This window comes from Amblyomma maculatum, chromosome 1 (genome assembly GCF_055883805.1).
Source record: "Amblyomma maculatum isolate TAMU_Amacu chromosome 1, ASM5588380v1, whole genome shotgun sequence".
NCBI classification, from domain to species: Eukaryota; Metazoa; Arthropoda; class Arachnida; order Ixodida; family Ixodidae; genus Amblyomma; species Amblyomma maculatum.
The window spans coordinates 264,865,232-264,886,207 of NC_139344.1; the positions used below are offsets into that span (position 1 = coordinate 264,865,232).

A 20,976-nucleotide genomic window follows, 5' to 3' on the forward strand; every position below is an offset into this window, starting at 1 on the left:
GTGCAGTAGAGTCATCGGTAAACAGGTCAGGCTACACAGTTAGTAAAACCATGGTAGCTTGACAGCTCATGAACCCTAAGGGCCTGTAAGTATTTTTCGGTGTTTATCGCTGCAGCTGAACTGTTTAATCAATCTATGCATCTTTGCCATTCTGCCCCAGAATATTCCACCAGTGAGCTAGCCAAAAGTTTATTACTCTCTCAAATTTACTCCCAGCTTACACCTTCAACTTGTAGCAACACAAATAAATAGAACTTGGCAGTTTCTCAACCGCAACAGTGAAATGAGGATTTTAAATCTTAAAATGTTAAAACTGCTCTTTTGTCAAACTTCTGCACATTCCTGTAGTTCTATTCCTGCTCCTAGTCACTTAAGTTAGCCCACCAGTAGAACTGCCGCAAGTAAGGCAATTCAAGGGGGACAGTGTCATGCATAGACTTTGTATAGTGGGCCACATATGTTCTGCCAAGTGCTGGCACTGCGTACTAAACATGACTGCACAGAATAGCTACTGTTTCTTGCACAGAGAATTTTCGTTTCAAGAGAAACTCTTAGAATATTTGTTCCTTCATAAGTACAGCAGCATAAGCTGAAGACAGTTAAGATCCACAGTAAGAAGCGAAAAAAGGCAGCACACATTCTATCATATGCATGCTAAAGCAGCACAGGTGTGACACAGTAAGGCAGTATAGACCACTACAAATATTTCTACATGGCACAGGAATAGCATGACAAGATGCCGAATTTCAACTAGGCATTTATATTAACACACTAAAGGAAAAAACACATTCACAAGCAGACTGTATTCACTGGAAAAGCAATGATTAAGCAAAATGCAACACAGTGCATGCAATGGGACATACAGTACAACACCAGATCTTTAGTCTTTTTTAAGTGCTACAGGTTATTGTATCCCCGCTTTAAACAAGAGCCTGATGACTGAGTATTTTGTCTTTTGTGCTCACGCTTTGTTTTTAAAATACAAAAATACCTACCAAGAACTCTGGCATTGAGCACAAGTGTCAGCGTGAGCAGTGGATTGTTGCAGGACTGGAGAAGAAGCTGTTCCCGAAGTAGTTTTTCTTTATAGGCAAGAAATTCCAGAACGACCTCATACCTCGGCCCTGCAAAAGAAAGAGAAAAAAATTACATACAAGCCCCCCCTTCCCCCCCTCTCGTTTTTTACTACAAAAGCCTCAGGACAAAAAGCTTCAACTCCTCGTGACACAGTAACTGCCACCTACTGAATTCTTTTAAACCTCAAAAATGGCTTGGTTTGGTTTATAGGGTTTAACACATATTGCAGGGTTCTTTAATGTGTAGCTACATCGCACTGTACACAGGCACTTTGCATGTCTTTCCATCGAGATGTGGCCACCACGGCCAGATTGAACACACATGCTCCGGATTAGCTGTTCAGTGCCCTAACCTCTAAGCCACAGCGGCAGGGCTAAACAAGAAAAATGGCACTACTCGTGAAAAGTAACAGTACAATCTAACATGACATGTTATCTATACCCAGTCACAAGGCGTAATACATTGCGTATGACACTCTTCTGGTCACTCTCTGTTAGCACTAAAAAGGAAACTTAGGTTAACAGTAGCTTTACTCATCACCCTACATATATAAAACAACCAAAACCTATAACAAAATTATAAAAGTATACCAGAAGATCAAACAGAAAAAAACTAGCCGTTCATCATATATTTCTTAAATCCACTATTTTTAAATCTGCTTCATTCATAGTCCTTGCAGCAGAGCTAAACAGCAGTAATTCCAAATAAATTATGATGCCTGATAAACAATAAAAAAGTAGGCAGGCAAAGGTGAACCCTTCTACAGCTAACAGTAGGCTTAATGCAGAATGCAAACTTATGGTGTCTTCGGCTGAGGCGCACTGCCCCCGCGCCGGTGTGCAGGAACTGACGTCAAACACTGCACGAGTAACCGTCCTTGTGTGCTCTAGCCGAATGTGTGAAGCACACTGAGAGTGCCGTCGTCGTTTCTGCCGTCTATTCTGCATAGCCTCGGAGACCCTTGACTGTCTCGGAGGCCATCCTACGTATGGTGTGTAGAGCTAGTGCTAATTTGAGACGCCGGCGCATGCTGCGAAATGTTGCGATTGCGGTGGTGTTGGTTTTCAGACACTACAACAGTGCTATTCTTACCGGTTTCTATCTGTACCATCTAATACACAAACTCTAGAGGGAAAGCTGAGCAGGGAAACGTGCTTCCCATTGGTTCGCCGCCATCATCAAATTCATCACTGTGGCCAGCACAGTTTCTGCTCACTGCATCAAAAATGAACAAAGGTTTGAACAAAAGTTTTAAAAACCGCTGCTGACAACACAACTGTAGGAAATTTCTATACATTGTTTTCAAGCATATATGATCTTTCAGGCACCTTCTTGGTCGTAAAGGAATGATGTAAAATGATTGGAAACAATGTTTGCAAGCAGACGTAGCAGCTCAACAGCAAACATACAGGAGTACCCTTTGACATTTACTGTATGCAGCACTAGCCATCCCGGATGGAATTCGTCACTGTTTTTTTTTTTAATATACTGTGGTCGCCGTCTTGCGCCAAAGCAAATTTCTGACGTGTTTTCAGGTGATGGGTGCTTGACGGACAAAATGCATGCAAAGTGTGTAAAATTCGCAAGGATAGCCAGCCTTGCGATAACAACTCAGAAGCAGGATACCTGTGTGATGTTACAGTAGGTACACGACGCAACATACCACCAGAAATGCTCCAGGCGCGACGATTCTGCCAGTGTTTACAGCACCTACTCTACAGTAGCCGTCGGTTAACTGCACGCCGCCATCTTCCCACGATCTATGTTGCCAGCTTCAAATCATCTTCATGTGCCAGATTTAGCAAGTAAAAATCATCTGGCAACCATTAAACAGTATTATGATGGCGGCAATCACGTGGTCACCACTGGAATGCATTGGCTGAACGGGCAGCTTTCCCTCTAGAGTCTGTATTAGCTCTATGATCTGTACGTTGCACAATGCGCACATTGTAGACCTTCAGCTACGCATGGGTCATCGGCCGGTGGCTGCATAATGGCAGTATACATTGCACTTCTAAAACGTCCATCATTTCCCTATTATACGCCCAACTGATATGTTTCCTCTCTTGTTCTCTTCGTCGAAGCTCGCTATCGGCCGCTGTAGAGCAAATACGGATACGATGACAGCGTCGTTTGCTAGCGCGCGCTGCACGATGGCATTGCGCTGCACGATGGCATTGCACTAAGCTCCCATCGTCGGTCCCCACGGTGGCAAAGTGCCGCACCACTCATGTCGTGCTCGCTCCAGCCGAACGTACGGCACTACACGAGTGGCGACCAGCCGAACATGTGGCAGTGCATGAGTGCGCAGAAAACTCCACGAGTGCCGTCAGCTGAAGACACCATTACAAAAAAACAGCTTTCTAATTAACACTACAAAAAATTTTACCATGCAGTACTTTCCCAAATCCTTTACAATGGCAGTGAATGAGCACAAACATTCACCCGCCTAGTCAAAAGTTTGGCTAACATCTTTATCGACAATCAAAGACTGGCTGCATGCAAACAGCTATAAAGAAATACTACTAAGCTTAAAATAAGCCCTCAAGAACAAGAATGTCTATTACTGCTTGCAATTTATTTGACATAGACTAGCCAGGGCCAGATATAAAGGACCCCTCTAAAAGTTGTCTATAAATCTTCCCCTATCTACCCTATCTCTAATGATCTTAAAGCAACACATTTTGTATGAGGCACACCGTAATGGAGGGCTCTCAATGCAGAAAATGTGGGGTTTTTGCCGTGTGCGGACAGCACACCAGCATTTTGTATGGCCAAGAATGAACCTGCAACTTTGCAATCAGCAGGTCAACGTCAAATTCACAGAGTGTCGATGGTGCATATAATCTCTACTTCACTTTCATTGAGGTCTGTATGCACCATGCTAGCAATCAAAAAATAAATTACAGTTGCTTCATATCCCTCTTGTAGTTTCGTGGTCGCACTGATCTCTGCTAACTGCTGCCTGATTGCTGAACAATGGCCCAAATCAAATCTAGAATTGCACCAAAGTAAATCACTGTCGTGAAAATCCTAACTTGAAATGTCACAACATGGATTTGTAACACTGAAAAAAGAAAAGAAAAGAAATACTTAAAAATAAGAAAACAAAAATTTAAGCATGCATCAGACAGAATTTCGAAGCTGCTATTAGCAATACTAGTTTCGCTTTATTGTACACATAGAGAAAAACCATAACTTTATTTAGTGTTATTTTGTGCTGTGGTTAATGCTGGTGTGCTGTGTCCTTCATACAAAATTTGTTCATCACAGGTAGGGGAAGATTTATAGGAAACCCTTAGATGGGCCCCTTATATCTGGTCCTGGTTAGTCCATGTCAAGCAAATTGCAAGCAGTGATAGACGTTCTCATTCTTGAGGGCTTATTTTAGCATAATAATATTTCTTATAAACTATCATCCAGAAAAATCTAACTGATTTAAATTCTTCCTGAGCAATGCAAATATTTGAATTAGACTGATTTTTTAATTCTAAAAAAGAAAAAAAAAAGCGAGCACAAGAGGCTCCTAAACTGTATGCAGCACTTGAAAGCTGCCTCAACTGTATCAGCAAAATTGCAGCTGACATCCAGCGGTTAACATGTCGCAGTCAGAGCTCAGGCAGATTTCTAATGGTTGCCATCATCACTGATCACCAGAAATTGACCACTGGTTTCAATGTCTGCAAAGCATGTTTGTGCATCTCATTCGCCACCGCTGAATGAGTGGCAACACTCGTCATCAATCTCACACTGCAGTCTCGGTGACAGCATGTGCGGCAGTGAAGAGTTTAAAGAAGAAAGTGTAGCTCAAACTTCTTCACTCCGAAACACAGCTTAGCTTCCTAATTAAACACCCTTACAGTTTGCCCCTCAGTGCAAAGCCATATTTTTGTACTTCAGCATTTTTCGTAGCTTAAACATGCACAGCTCTCAAAAGCCTTCATTATGAGACAGAAAAACATGCAAATGAGTGTTTAGACTGTGGACAAAGAACCTAGCAAAACTAGCTTCGTGGAGAAAATTTGAATCCATCTGGAAGTGGCAAATCCACCAGGCATGTAAACACAAGTGAGCAAGGCAAAAACTGAAACACTAGTTCTTAACCCTGCATTAGAAGAGTTGCAGCACAGAACTGGTGCAATATCCTACACAGAGAAACCGTCAATTAATAGTATGGCAAAATCTGAAGGCCAGTTGTTACTTTCAAAAACCTTTGAATTAAGCTGGACTTTGAACAGACAATTATCAATCAAGGCTTTAAAGAGGCACCGAGACCGACAATGACTAATTATTGTTCTCGGCAAAAATGAATTACCTCACTCTTTCTGGCTATTTTGACCCTTGTCCTGCAGCAAACAAAGCATCTATTGCCATAGAAATTTGGTTTAAAAATCTCCCTACAACTTAATTCAAACTCATGACATTCTTACCAAAAAGGATGGATTGCAGTGTAGCCTCTGGAATCCGCATCTAAATATCGCTGTTGACATACACATCTTACTACTAATGAAATCAGCCAGTGGTTGTCACGCCTGAATTCCATCCTTTTTTTTTTTTTTTTCCTTTTATAGGACCCCTGTTTTCGAAGGGAGTGTATATGTGATGACAGCAGGGTACTGTCCTCAGTGTCCCAATGATAAGCACTTTTGCAACTGTGTTAGGGTGGCATGACTGCCATCTATATGGTGTCACACAAGAATTTCAGTTGCTGCTGAATTTCAAGGCAGTACATTCTAAAAATGGATATACACACCACACTTGAACTACCCTCCACCAAATATTAGCAATAAATACCATTTTAGCACAGCAGGCACCACTCAATGTTTTATTCAATCAAGCTGCTTCTGAAGACCCTGGTCGGAAGCAAACTGTCCCAATTTTTCCAAAATCCAATTCAAGTTCACCGTTCAGGCTTATCTGAATAGTTTTCATGCCTGAATCATTGCTTAAATGTTGGCCGAATTCCAAATGATGGTCAACCTGCGTGGCATTAACTTGCACAACCCTTCTTTAGATTATGAAAAATAGAGTGCTCTTTAGCACTGGTGCTGAAAGGTAAGGATGCATAGGAAGTATATGCAATTAGACTTCTGCTTAACACAAGCATTCCTCTCAACTCCTGCTGACAAACGCAAGCAATATTGTGGTGTGCCAAATAAAGATTTACAGGGGACACTAAGTACACAGCTATGCGACTAGATCAACTGCAAAACCATCTCACCTGTAGAAATCACTGGCTTCAGTTCCAACACCCTGAGGTTCAGGTTTGGAGGGTCTTGAGTTCTTACTGAAAGGCTACCTAGATGTGCGGGGCTGTCAAACTGGAAGCGCACCTCATATCTGTGGTTTACCTGAAAAGTTCAAAGACATGATTTTCAATGTTCACGGCTTCAATAATAAAATAATAATAACCTTCACTTGCACTTAGAAATAGAAAAGACAGAAAAAGAATGTAAGAGAAGGGCGTGAAGCAGTGTGCGAGGCTGAAGCGAAAGTTGAAAACCCACATGCAGGGTGCCGGTCGGCCTATTGCTTATGCTGAAGAGGATGGATGGATGGACAGACACACACATGCATGCAAGCACACACACGCACACGCATAAAGTGTCAGTCCAGATATCTGGCCAGTGCATGGCGCAGATTCCATGACTCTGCATGGTCAACAGGCAGAGGCATCCTCTGGGCCTTGGGGATAGATAGTCTGCCATTGTCGCCAGGAGAACAGAACGTGTTGTGTGTTGTGTTGGGTTTAATGGCGCATAAGCAGCTCAGGCTATCATGCGCCAAGCACAAGGTTGTAAATGGCGTACACTATTTATTCTACAGTTTCCGTAAAACATTTGCTTCCTTTAAAAAGCTAAAAACACATGATAGATCGACAAGTCCGCTTTCACCTAAAATCAAAGCTGGATGGAAAGGAATGTGTTCATCATAAAATCGAGTAAAATACTTTTTCCTTAGCATTTCAAATCTTGTGCATGAAAGTAAAACGTGGTTTATGGTGAGTTGCTGTCCGCATTCTTCACACAGAGGTTTGTTTTCTTTTCTCAACAAAAAATTGTGCGTCATATGCGTGTGGCCAATGCGGAGACGGCATAAAATCACCTCTATAAAACGTTCTTGATTGCGACATGATTTCCATTCCCCTAAAGTGGGCTTCACCAACTGCAGTTTATTATTTACCTCCTTACTCCATGATGACTGCCATTCGTCCTTTAGCTTGTTGTGCACCAGCATCATACAGTCTCTGTATGGCATGTCTATGTTCTTTATTCGTTTTCCATGGGCCTGGGCAGCGCAAAAGTCTGCTCTCTCATTGCCTCCAATGCCGACATGACTCGGGACCCAACAAAACGTTATTTTATGTCCTCGAGCAGAGGCTGTTGATATGTTGTGTATGATTTCTCCGAGTAGTGGTACAACTGCATTTTTGTGGTGAAGGGCTGTGAGAACACTTAAGGAGTCTGTGTATATAATACTGTTTGTAATGTTCTCGTTTACTATTTTGCTTACAGCCACTGCCAGAGCATAACATTCAGCTGTAAAAATACTTGCACACTGAGGTAATCTCACAGTTTTTTCCCATTTTCCATGCACTATTGCACTTCCTACGTGTTTTGTTGTCTTGGACCATCCGTGTAAAATTGTGTGCAATTGTCATACTTTCCTTTAAGAGCTAGAAATTCTTGCAGGATGTGTTCAGGTGGTGTTTTATGTTTAGAAAACTGAGTTAGTGTGAAATCGCACACAACAGGAAGGCTGTACCATGGTGGCAGTGAATTTTGCCTTGATGCAATATTGGGGAGGGCGTTTAGTATTCCTAATTTTTTGCATTTATCCTCAAATCGAAGTAACAAGGGTTTGATTGACTGAGGCCTATTTTTGGACAATATTCTGGAGGCACATTTAATGACAATGGGGTAGCATATATGTTTTGGTAGGGAGCGTATTTTCAGGATATATGAAAATGTGAGCATGGTCCTTCTAAGTTCTAGGGATGGTTCGTTGGTGTCTACATAAAGGCTTGCGATAGGTGATGTCCTATAAGCACCAGTAGAAAGACGCAAGCCTGAATTATGTACAGGGTCCAAGCGCTTCAAATATGAAGGTCTTGCTGATCCGTATACAATGCAGCCATAGTCTAGGCAAGAGCGAATGACTGTGCGGTAGATGTGTAAAAGGCACGTCCGGTCAGACCCCCAGTGTTTGCGTGAGAGGACTTTGAGTATATTCAGAGATTTGGAAGCTTTCTTTTTCAGGACGTTTATGTGAGGAAGAAAAGAGAGCTTCCTATCAAATGTTAAACCTAGAAATTTGTGTTCGTGTTTTACTGGTAGTGTGATTTCATTTAGGTAGATGGTGGGGTCAGTGTGCAGTCCTCGTCTAAGAGAAAAGAGAACAGCCACAGACTTTTGCGTGGAAAACTTGAAACCATTTTTATCTGCCCATGATGCCAGCTTATTTACGGTTAGCTGAATCTGCCTCTCACATGTAGTTACGTTTGATGATGTGCACGCAATTTGCAAATCGTCTACGTAAACTGAATACATAATGGATTTCGGTATTACTTTAGCTATAGAGTTCATTTTTACTATGAAAAGCGTGGTACTTAAAATGCACCCTTGGGGCACTCCAGTTTCTTGTGTGAAGTTTTTAGAAAGTACGGAACCAAGACGTACTTGGAAGGATCGATTATGTAGAAAGTCAGCTAGACATTTTAGCATCCTGCCGCGAATTCCAAGCTCTCCCAAATCTCGCAGGATCCCAAACCTCCATGTGGTGTCGTAGGCTTTTTCAAGGTCAAAAAAGACGGCAAGGCAGTGTTGCTTATGTAGAAACGCTTCTCGAACTGTATTTTCGAGGCGGACAAGGTGGTCAGTAGTGGAACATGTTTTCCTGAAGCCACACTGGTGAGTGTCAAGCAGTTTTTGGGATTCGAGGACAAACATCAACCTAATATTTAGAATACTTTCAAAGCACTTTGCAAGACAGCTCGTCAGGGCTATTGGCCTGTAACTACCTGGAGAATTTGGAGACTTTCCAGGCTTCAAAAGTGGCACTACAATGGCCTTCTTCCAGGACTCAGGAATTTTTCCGGATATCCAGATTTTGTTAAACAGTTTTAACAATGCTTCTACAGAGGTTTCTGTTAAATGGGCCAACATTTCGTAGTGCACATCATCAGGTCCTGGTGCAGTGCGTTTGCCAGCCGACAGTACTCTATGTATTTCTTCTAGTGTAATTAAAGCATTAAAAGGTTCATTCATGCTACCAGTCATTGGGAGTTTTTGTTTTTCAACTGTTGATTTATACTTTAAAAAAGATTGTGTATAGTGCGTAGAGCTTGAAACTGCAGCAAAATATTCTCCCAATATGTCTGCTTGTTCTTCTATACTGGTTTGTGCACCAGAGGTTGTGAAAAAAGGAACTGTGAAGGGGGAGTACTTTCCATCTAGTTTATGTACTTTTTCCCACATGTCCTTGGATGTAACTGAGCTGTTGACAGAAGATACATACCTCTGCCATGATTGCTTTTCAGCTGTGCGGCGGATATACCGAGCTTTAGATTTTGCCTTCTTGAAATTTATCAGGTTTTCATGTGTTGGGTAGCGGCGTAAAATTCCCCATGCTTTATTTTGTTCCTTTTTTGCTTTTCTACATTCTTGCGTATACCATGCTTTACGATTTTGTCGCACCACACCGGAAGTCCGTGGAATGGCTAGGTAAGCGGCGGCAATAATACGTGCTGTGAAAGTTTCATTTAATTTATCCACATCAGAACTGTCCGAAAAGATTTCTTCTAGGGCAGCTTCCTCGCGGAAGAGCGCCCAGTCGGCCAAATTTAGCTTCCAGCGCCGTGGTTTTGTTAGGGTGATTGATGGTGATGATGCTAGGCTGATAATGACTGGAAAATGATCGCTTCCATAGGGGTTGTCAAGGACGTTCCATTTAAAATCGGTAAAAACACTTGGTGAACAAAAAGACAAATCTAGGCAGCTGAATTTGCCAGTGCTTGGAGAGCAGTATGTGTGTTTCCCCGTATTTAACAAACAGACATTGTTGCACAGAATAAAACTTTCTAAAACCTGACCTCTGACGTCGGTTTGTCTGCTTCCCCAAAAATAGGAGTGAGCATTAAAATCCCCAACTAAAAGATATGGCTCTGGTAGTTGTATTAAAAGAGTTTCTAAGTCATGAAGTGTAACGGTTAGATGAGGATCAATGTAAATGGAGCATATTGTTATGGCTTTAAAATGGAGCACTGTGACTGCAACTGCTTCGTATGTGGTTTTAAGGTCGATTTTTCGGGTTGGAAAACCACCTTGGACCACAATAGCAGTGCCGCCTGAGAGTCTGCTTGGGTTCTGTCGATCGCAACGAAAGACTTGATGCTTTTTAAGGATGTTTTTATTCTGTGGTCCAAGGTTTGTCTCCTGGAGACACAATGCGACTGGGGAAAAAGAACCTAATATATCTGTTATGTCAGTGTAATTGTTTAAAAGTCCACGACAGTTCCAGTGAACTAAAAATGCCATAGTAAAATATTAGTTGAGGATGGTTTAAAAACCTAGGCAGTTGGGTCCTTTGGACCTGTTATTGGGACTTTGTCCCTTCGTTTTCGCTCGAGAGAGCTTTGCCGCCGCTGACGCGGCGGCGAGGAGGGAGATGTGTCCATCACATCCTCAGATGTGTTGGACGTTCGTGCAGAAGGCACGGGTGCACTTGTTTTAGGCCTTGCCCCTTGGGACAAGGCCTTCGGGCCCGCTGACCTGGGGGTCAGCGCAGCCTGTTTTGGGGGTAGTGGAGCAGCACCAGCTACTTCCACCAGGGGCGCGGATGGCACCACCCCAGACTCATTTTTCGTTGCCTGGGTAGGTGCTGAAGACTCCTGTGGTGCCGCGCCCTGCTGCGCCACAGAGGAATAGGAAGGGTGTTGGATTGAATATCGTTTGCGTGCTTCGGTGAACGTGATGTTTTCTGTTACCTTTAGAGTGATTATGTCCTTTTCAGTCTTCCACACCGGACAGCTACGCGAATAAGCAGGATGGTTGCCCTGACAGTTTGCACAGAGATGGGGTTGAGCTTGACAGTCATCGGTTTGGTGCTCATGTGCAGCACACTTTGCACAAGTGAGTCGGCCTCGGCAGCTCTGAGCACCGTGACCGTACTTCTGGCAGTTAAAGCAACGTCGTGGGTTCGGAATGTATGGTCTCAGGTTGAGTTTTGTGTACCCCACCTCCACAGACTCGGGGAGTACGCTCAGTGCAAAGGTAAGGACAAAGTGTTTAGTCTCGATTTCTTTGTTGTCACGTCTTATTTTTATTCGGTATACATTTGTCACGTGTTGCTCTTTCAGCCCTTCCAGCAACTCCTCCTCTGTCATGTACTTTAAATCTTGGTCAGAAAGAACACCGCGAACAGTATTCAAAGAACGATGTGGGCTAATCACAACAGGAATGTCACCAAAAGCGCTGACTCCTGAGAGTTTCTCATACTGATGATGATATAAAAGTTCCAACAGCAGGTCTCCATTTGCAAGCTTCTTGATTTTGTAACCCTTGCCTATAGCTTCAGTCAGTGTCTTTGCAACAATGAACGGTGAGGCTTGTCTTGCTGTCTTTTCTGAGTGCTCACTATGAACTACATGAAAGTGTGGGAAGGTGCTCTTCGTTTTCAAAAAGAACTGGGCAGTTTGGTCGGTGCGCCCTCGTTTCGAAGGAGGGCGATCAGTTGAAGAAGAAGAGGAAGCCATAAAAGAAGTATATTGTTCGGCTGCGGTGCCAGCCACCCACCATGGAGCCCAACGAGGGGACGGGACAGGAGTTGGCAATCAAGTCCTGCCCACGCCAGCTGTACACCGTAACTATAACCCAATATGGCGTAACTCAGGGTGGTTAGCCACACAAGGTTAACCCTCGCCGCCTGGAAGTAGGAAGAAACGAAGAAAGGTAAGAGAAGACAGGAAAGTTGTAAGAGAGGGGATAGGAAAGTGAAAGATGGAGGGGAGGACAGGAAAAGGCGACTGCCGATTTCCCCCGGGTGGGTCAGCCCGGAGGTGCCGTCTGTGGGAAGCGTGGGCCAAAGTGGTGTGTTGCCTCCGCCGAGGGGCCTTAAAGGTCCAAAACACTCGGCATCGGCTCAACCACCAGGATCCCCTTTTCCCCAGACACGGCGATGCCACGCACGGCTAAGCGTGGGTGCTCGGGGTCCGTGGTGTCGCACAGCACACGCAAACATCTGCTTTAACAGATGCCCCCTGCGGGGAGAACAGAACGTTTATGGCGGACAGTACGGGCATGAATGGGCTTGGGCTGCCCAGTGCACTTATTGCGCCTGATGGCAAAGTGAAGGAAGGTTTCATCGAGCCAGCTGTCAAGAACTGAGCAGAGGACCCCAAGGCGGGCCACTCAGCTGTGGTGCTTGAGGATCCGCCACCCTAGTTGTCGGAGCCTGAATATGTGGCTTGGCCGGAGAGCACGCCATTGGCCAAGCTGAGTGCACAAGGCATTCGTGGCTCCTCTTTACACACTTTCAGGTCGCTCTGTGAGGTTAACTTGATGCGGACTCCATATAGAAGCACAAAACTCCAGTTGATGAAGGACGAGGGCAGAATATAAAGATAGGAAGGCCTCTGGGCAGCAGGGCTTTGTCACTCGTAAGACAAAGCCAAGCATAAGTCTGGCTGTTGCCACAACCTGGGAGATGTGAAGCAATAAGTCCAACTGTGGTGAATATGACGCCGAGGATAACGGACTGGGCAGTACAAATCACAGTTCTCGACACACTGTAGGTAGGCATAAAGGTGTTCTAGCTGGGATGTGTGGCTCATTTTGAGATAATTAACCCTTTGACTGTCGAATAATCTGAACCCCCCCCCCCCTGTCAATTTTTTTTTAATGATATGCGTTTAGCGCAGTATCTATACATCAAAAACGCCGTGGGACGAAATGCGGCCGCAGTACCCGTACGGCAAAAACAGTCAAAGCGTTGAGAGGCCCACAGGGTGATTTCCTGAAGGTAGACCTGGAGCCAGGCAGAGCAACAAGAAGTTGCAAAATGGGAGATAGACGAGCCATCCGCATGCTGTATGAGCATACAGCAGACTTTCCAGAGACTGGGGAATGTCATTGAAGTAGATAGGAAATAAGGTTGGGCCAAGAATGGAAGCCTGTGGGACCCCAGAGAGAGCAGAGTAGCATTAAGGTATCAAAGCAGGATGGAGGATAAGCTGGCTGCAATCCATTACAAAACTAGCAATCCATAATAAAATGACACCACGCAGCTCGTCCAGCGCTGCCTTCTTGATGAGGAGGGAGTGGTTGATGGTCTCAAATCTGTTGGTGAAGTCAAGTTGCACCAGATCGACAGGAGTGCAGCTGTCAGAGTGTTTGGCCAGAGCTGTATAGCAGCTGCGAACGAGACAGAAGTTGTGCTGGGATGGGGAAGGATGTGCAGCCCTCGTCATAAATATACAGCCCACTGCAAAGGGGTGCGGAGCGAGTGCCGGGCCGAGTGGTGGCGTGCCTGTCTCTCGTGCGCGCTTGGTGCGAGGATATAGTGGGCGAGGGGGAGAAAGTCTCTTGCCTCGGCCGAGGAAGGAGATGTAGCTGCGCTGGCTTTGTGATAGTAAGAGCGACGTTCGCATTATTCGTTTCTGGCCTCTATGCGGGGGCGCTTGCATCAATCCAATGCGGCGAGTCATCTTCGTCAGGCTCTCCGAAGCGCTCGCTCGATTCCAGCGGCAGCGCTGTCACAGGCGTTGGAAGATAAAACGTCGCGGCTGGTTACCGCTATCGCTGGCTATGCGCGAAGGAAGTTCAGTGGCTCAAAATGTTTCATGCACGCTCCGCCATGGAAAAGAAACTAGAAAAGTTGTCAAGCCCGCTTAGCTCCTGTCAGCAAGCTCTGGGCTGCACGCTTTTCTTTTTTTTTTCAGGCCACTTTTTATCCCTGATGTCGTTGGAAGGCATTTCATGATCTTTCATGTCAGCGCCGTCCAAAGCCAGAAAACGCGATCCAAAAAAAGAATGGCGTGGCATTACCGCAACGGTAATGTGGCCGCTTGGGTCCATTAAAGAGGTTTATGCGTGGGGTGTGAGAAATTCATCATGTTGAATTACTTCAAGTAAAAGGTGTATCAATTAAAATCAAGGTTGGATTGCATTAAATTAGAAGTGTATTTTGCTGTAAAACATGGATTAAGCGTTGGTTTAGGCTACGGTTCCTTACAAGTGGAACCTGGCTAATCGCGGTGAATTATGTGCTGATTATAATAGATCAAGTTATAATAGGGCAAGATAGGTTATATTAAGTCTATGGAACACAAACCTGTGTGCTAGACTTCGCTTGCTACAGTACAGAGTGCCATGGAAGCCTGCCGATATAGAGATCACAGTATGACAAACCTTTGGCCTATCTTCTGCAGGTCCGTTTTCTTGGCACTGGTTTGCAGTGATTTTTACCTCGTTGCAGAACACGCACGTTTTTTTACCCTACTATTTGATAGGTCAAAATAACGTGTTGAACACTTGACCTTGGATTTATCAAGTTGGCGGCATTAATTGTTGCGCTATTATTTGTAGTCCAGCAAGGAAGACAGCAGAAGAGGTTTTCAAGGATTGTGCATGAATTTAAGGAAAGTAAATTTGGCACTCTTAGAACCACTGACGAACTTTGAAGGTATGAATATTGACCACAGTTAATCCAACAGATCACACCTCCTGTCCACCATAATAAAAGTAATCTACCCCATGAAGACGTAATTCACTCCTTTGCACCACCATCCATAAGAATGCTCCATAACCCGACTCAGCCCCGCCAACAACCACATACGAGTACACTCTTCCTCTAGTATACCCCATAATCCACAGTACCCAAAATAATCCACTCTAATTTAACGTATTTTATTCTTAATTTTCTTACATCTACCCTTAATCTATTGTCATCTGACTTAATGAATGCTAACTGAAAAAACAACCCTTAATCAAAAGGCAACTATCATATTTCAAGCAATCTATTAGATTTCTCACCTATTCCACTATAACTCGATCCGCATTAATCCAATCAAATATACACTTACTCCATTCTATGCAGGCGAAAAGCAAAGAGCACTGTGAGATGTCAGTGCAGGTCAATGAGCCACAAGTGCTCGAAATTTCTGAGTCACATTAGGGCATTAAACTCTGTGAACCAAACGATTTAATCAAAACGCGATCCATCTTTAGTCCAACGTTATTCATCATAACACGCCCTCAATCCTAATCTGTCCACCCCATAAGCTATCGTAATCCAAAGTCTTCGTTTCAATGCATCCTAAACATTTTTTAATATTCTGATGCACTATTGTAACCACCCGATTGCCCCAATGGCATCAGGGTGATATTTCGGGACTAAATTTTGCAAGCCGGATGCTACTTTGCTGCTACTGAGAGATGTGTTTCACCTTAAAATGAAAAGTTCATCCAACGACTTGTTACAGTCGCAAATCACAGAAAAGGAGCCTAAAAAATTGCAGAGAACGCAATGCTTGCGGCCAGGCACTAAACTCTCTTTGCGCCTTTTCTTGTTTCTTTTCTTTATGGCGAAGCATGCTTTAAATGTTCTCGACCTCTTCATGCAGAGTCGACACTGCGGAAAGCAGCTGCCACTCTTTATTTTCCAGTGCCCGTGACAGCTTTGGCACTCGCGCCGCGCGTACCAGCTTTGAAGCGCGTGCCGAAGGCGAGTCAGCACTTTGCATCAATGCAAGCACCTCCGCAAAGGCGACAGGAATGACGCGAACACCTCACTTACTATTGCACAGCCAGAGCGATACCGTCTCCTTCACCCTCCTAATAGCAAAGGAGCTTGTCACCCACCTCACCCTCTTTACCCTCGCAGCAGGTGCACCAAGAAAACAAGGGTGCCACCTCCCGGAACCGCATCCGCTCCGTGTCCCTTCGCAGTGGGCTGTATATTTATGACGGGGGCTGTGTACTTCGCCTTCCAAGGTTGTGATGACACTGTTCAAAATTCTCTCAAAAGTCCTGCAAATAACTGATATGATAGCCACTGGGCAGAAACATGAGGTCTCACCTGCAGGCTTTCCATGGCCCTATGGACGGAGGCAACGTATGATTAACGCCAGGTGTCTGAACGAATGAATGAGCTATAAAAGACGAACATTTGAAGGAGAGAATGAGATGAGAAAAGATCAACTTCAGGAAAGCCAATAGTCAGGTCCTGGGTTCTGGAACGGTTTAACATGACGGACAGTCGCATTGAGTTGCTCAGGGGCGAGTGTGACGGTAGATAGAGATGGGAGGAGGATAAATGGAGGACTTGGAAAACTGGAATAGGGTATCTGGGTCATGAGAGGAGGTGGTCGGACTGTATGAGGACGAGAAATGAGAAACAAATTGACAATGGCTGAAGACTCAGTAACGGTAAGCTGATTGTGCTGGAAGCACAGCTGGTGGGAGCTGGATTGCAGCTTCACACATACAACTAGAAGAGCGTCAGGTTGTCCTTGGCTTTGAGAGCAACTTCTCTGGCATAAGCGGAGTGGGCCACATGTATTGCAGACTTCAGAGAGCACTGGAGTGACTTAGCTTCCCGATAAATGACGAGACACTGTAGTTGCGTTTCATGCTTGAACAAAACAGTTTTGCAGCGAGACATTTTGATGATGTCTCAGGTAATCCATGGTGGCCTGCAGCAATGTGCTGTGTTGGTAGGGCAAGGCACAGTCCTATTGGATGGCGAGAACAAAGTTGCACCACAGATCGCAGTTGAAGGTCACAGTTGATTCTCACTAGTAGTTACGACACCAAGGAGCTAGGTGGGCGAGACTGGCTATATGATCATAATCGGCGTGGCTAAACTTCCATACAGTTCAAGCAAAGTGGCCTTTGAGAGCAGTTGTGAAGGACAGTTCCACTGCAGAGTGGTCTCAAGACTCCAAAAGTTTCAAAGCTGCCAAACTAAGTGAACAACAAGCAACACTTCAGGCCATCTGAAGCCAGTTTTGCATGGAACATGCAGCAGAAAAATAATACACAAGTTTTGCAAGTGATGACATGCAACTACCAACTATTTCTTTGGCATGCACAAAGGAAAATTTCGTACTTTGCTGTTCACGTGTGATCTTATGCTTAAGGGATGGAAGGCTGAATACACACGTTTGCTTGTAAAGCAATGCAAAGTGGAATAATACATAACCAAGTGCTTCTAGAATGCTGACGATTCCCTCATTCCTTTGTGCCCCTAGCACTTGCAAAAGGCTACAGTTGTTTCGATTCATGTTCGGGATGCTTAAGAAATTTTCACCCTAACAGCGTTCAACAATATACAACTGAGGATGTCCGTATGACAGATGTTTAGTTGTGACACACTAAATACACCGAGGCCATCCTGCTTGAAATGAGGACATCTCAAGGATTTTCATGTTGTCTAGGTAAAAGGTAGGATTCTTATGCATATATATGTTTTCACTTAAATAGCTTCTTGCTTTGCTTTGCAATTTATTACCAGTTCACATCTATCCGAGATATAATCCGTTTCCAATTGCTTAATAGTGCACTCCAATGGACATATGCGAGCGCCATGCAATGTCCACACTTTCAACCAATTTCTGCCATAAATACACACGATTGGTAGATAAGTTCCGAAGTGAGAGTAAAATTTTTGTTCAGTTCTGGCTACTCCAGGTTCGTTTATGTGTGGCTCAAAGTGTACACCGGAATGAGAAGAAACTGACAATACTATGGCTGGTCGATTCATTATGCAGCAAGAATGCACTACACGGGTGAGGAACTGCCCCTGCGCTTTGCTCCCTTTCGCACTATCCAGACCACGCTGTTTTCTATTTTTCTGCACGCTAATTATGGGGACAGCCCTCTTATCTACAAAGTGACACAGGCGCGCGTGTGTTGCTGGCCTGATATCCGTACCTGGACAAATCCGAGGTGAACGTTGATGACAACGTCATTTAGTGGTTGGACAACAATGCCAGAGTCATGACCGAACGTGTCCAAGGTCTCCTGGAAGTGCACCTTGTGAACTGAAAGATGTAATGTTTATTTAATATTAGTTGACGTTCACTTACACTTCGTCCAGTGCATATCAATAACATCCGTCAAAAAGAGCGCCTAAAACGGGCAATCCGATACTCATCAGCGAACGTATGCGCGCGCGCGCGCGCACACACACACACACACACACACACACACACACACACACGAAACCCCGCCGGGGTGGCGCAGTGGTCACGGCTCTCGACTACAGTTTCCCAGGGCGCGGGATCGAATACCGGCCTCGGCGGCCGCTTTTCCATGGAGGCGAAAAGCAAGGCGCCCGTGTGCTGTGCAATGTCAGTGCACGTTAAAGAACCTCAGGTGGTCTAAATTTCCGGAGTCCTCCACTACGGCGTCGCTTTGGGACGTATAACCCCAAAAACACACACACAAAATCTTGAAGCAAAAAATATCTTACCCGAGGTGCCGCTATCAACTTCCATTTCGGTTTCCTGAAACGAGACGGCGCATATCAGCGCAGCGATGGAGCCAGCACATTGCGACGGCCTGCGCACTGCAGCATCAAGGTAGCAAAACAATTCCGCGTAATTGCGTTACTGCATGGGAGATTGCTCCGAACTACAGAGCCTATGAGCGTCTTTTCTGTCCGGTTTCCATCCTTGCACGAGCGTAGAACACGAGTGCGGACGATAGGGCTTCGAACACAGTGCATTCCAATAGCACCCAAGTAAGCAAAATAAATACAGCTTCGATGTTACGCCGATTTTACGCCAACTACGCCAACTACGCTGCGGCGCTGGCCTTCTGCGTTAAACGGGAAATATTAATGGTGTTTACAGCTGTGGGCTGTAGCTTGCAGCGCGTGAGCGGAGGCACGTTCCGAACGTTCCAGGTTTTTAAAAACGGTTGGAATACTCACCGGATAGGCAGAGGCTCAACGTAGTAAACAAGTGGCACGGAACGTTCGGGTGTTGATAATCTCAACAATGGTTTCGCATCACTGTCCGTTGTCAGTCTGAGACGACGAGAGAAGCTCCGTGGCAGAAAACCTAGACTGTCCTGTAGCAGAACACCTAAAGCAGTCCCGTCAGCCAGATAACAGCGCAGCGCGAGCCGCTGCCGCGAACTTCTTTCTCCTTTTCATATCGGGCTCCTGCGTTATTAGAAGCACGCATTTGAATTGTGTCCCTTTATACCTACACGCAGCTGTCATTAATAATACATTGTTCCTTTGTAAAAGTCAGATAGACAGACTAACTAAACAAGAGGTCGACAAACAATTCTTCCCTCAGCGGTTTTCTTTTTTTCTTTGCATATAAGGCATGGTTATTCCAGACATCAATACTCCTTGTGTCCAAACCTAAACCGCTGGCTATTAGCGCAGATTTGGGGATTCGGGTGCCTTTTACGTCGCAGTCGGTCCGGTACCGCAAAAGGTTGATCGTTGGTGACACGAAAACAAGCACGAACACGTCACACGATGGTACAACGACGCTTGCTTGTAGGTAAGTAAGTACCTAGAGGAGGCGATGCCTGGCAAGTTGGTATGCTTGTACATACTTCGCGTAAACAGCACTGCCGCCATCTGTTGGGAAAGCCGCACTCCATCGCGCGGTTTTCCACAAAAGCAAGCGATAACCCCCCCCCCCCCCCCCCCCTCCCCCCTCTTTTCTTTTTTACTCAAACCCAAGCTTTCCTTCCTCCATGCTCAAACCGGACAAAAGCCGACAAAGACGCAAAGACGCAAACATGCACAGGGCACAGGCCTACCTCAAAATTTAACTGTTCCGATTATTTAAAAAAAAAAAAAAAAAAGAACGCAGAGATCGTAGTGTATGACCGCGCTCCATTTCGCCTGTCCTAAGGGTGGCACCAATGTAATTTTTATCTGAGCAAAACGTGAGCGTGTCATAAAGTTTACGTAAACTTGAAATATATCAAATTGGATAGCATTTTTTTCCCTTCCTCACTGGCATTGAAGCCCTATAGATACCGACCTAGAGACTTTAGCAACTTTAGCTCAACATTACTAGAACTTCAGCTGGCACGCTGCCACTGATGAGGATCGAGAGATCGTGACCACGTCAGTTTTTTTATTATTATTATTATTATTTTATTGAGAGAGAGAGAGAGAGAGAGAATGAAATGGCTGAAAGGTCATGGCAAGGCCAAGGCCTATCAAGTACAATGCGCGGGAAGGATGAAAGGAAGCGCTGGCAGGCTAGCCGTCGGAGTGCGTTCAAAAGTGACGGCCTGCCTTCAGCCGTCCTGCGACCAAAGCACACAGCAGCACGCACGCATTATTCTTTTTTTTATTTATTTCTCTAGCAGTGCGGAAAGGATAAAAGGAGGGACGGGCAGGCTGTTCAACCCAGACTTCCCTAGCAGTGAGATATATGTTGCGGTGGCCTAAGCAGCGCAGCGGATGGAGCGCTAAAGCAGAGCGTTATTTTTCCGGCCGCTTTTGTACCAATTACGAACTTTATGTCAAACTAGATTGACGAAACATTGTCTGTTCATAACCTAAGCAACATCTTGTATAATTTCACAGCTTAATTATAAACGTCAACGTTTACGCGCCCTTTAGAAAATGCTCTCAGTCTTAGTTATTTCTTTTCTGCCACTACAAAACTGATGCATGTGAGCGCGTGTGTAGCTCATCCGCAGGTTTTCCCAGCTAACGTGGACCAAGGGATAAAAAATTAAATATTTGAGATAGTCCAGGGAAATCACTTGCATGCAGCTACCAGCCGTATTCCGCACCACAGCCCCCCCCCCCCCCCCCCCCCCCCCCCCCCACTTTTTTTTTGTTTCGTAGTTATTTAGGTTATTTTTTCTAATTTACCTAATATTGACATTAGGCAATAAATGTGATTTGAATAGT

General features: G+C 44.8%; 1 protein-coding gene across 2 annotated transcripts in view; it reads right to left on the reverse strand.

Moving 5' to 3' along the window:
- LOC146206443 (adipose-secreted signaling protein) overlaps nucleotides 1–19,698 on the reverse strand; it is a 29,528-nt gene extending 9,830 nt beyond the window's left edge. Inside the window, exons 1-6 of one of the 2 annotated variants that reach the window (XM_084591109.1) lie at nucleotides 19,610–19,698; nucleotides 19,012–19,245; nucleotides 18,550–18,583; nucleotides 18,009–18,118; nucleotides 6,299–6,428; nucleotides 996–1,124 (exon numbers count right to left, since the gene is read on the reverse strand). In XM_084591109.1, coding sequence (XP_084447235.1) covers nucleotides 996–1,124; nucleotides 6,299–6,428; nucleotides 18,009–18,118; nucleotides 18,550–18,574 — 394 coding nt within the window. In that variant the 5' untranslated portion in view covers nucleotides 18,575–18,583; nucleotides 19,012–19,245; nucleotides 19,610–19,698. The other variant, XM_084591108.1, reaches the window with a different exon arrangement.
- Nucleotides 19,699–20,976: the final 1,278 nt, after the last annotated feature.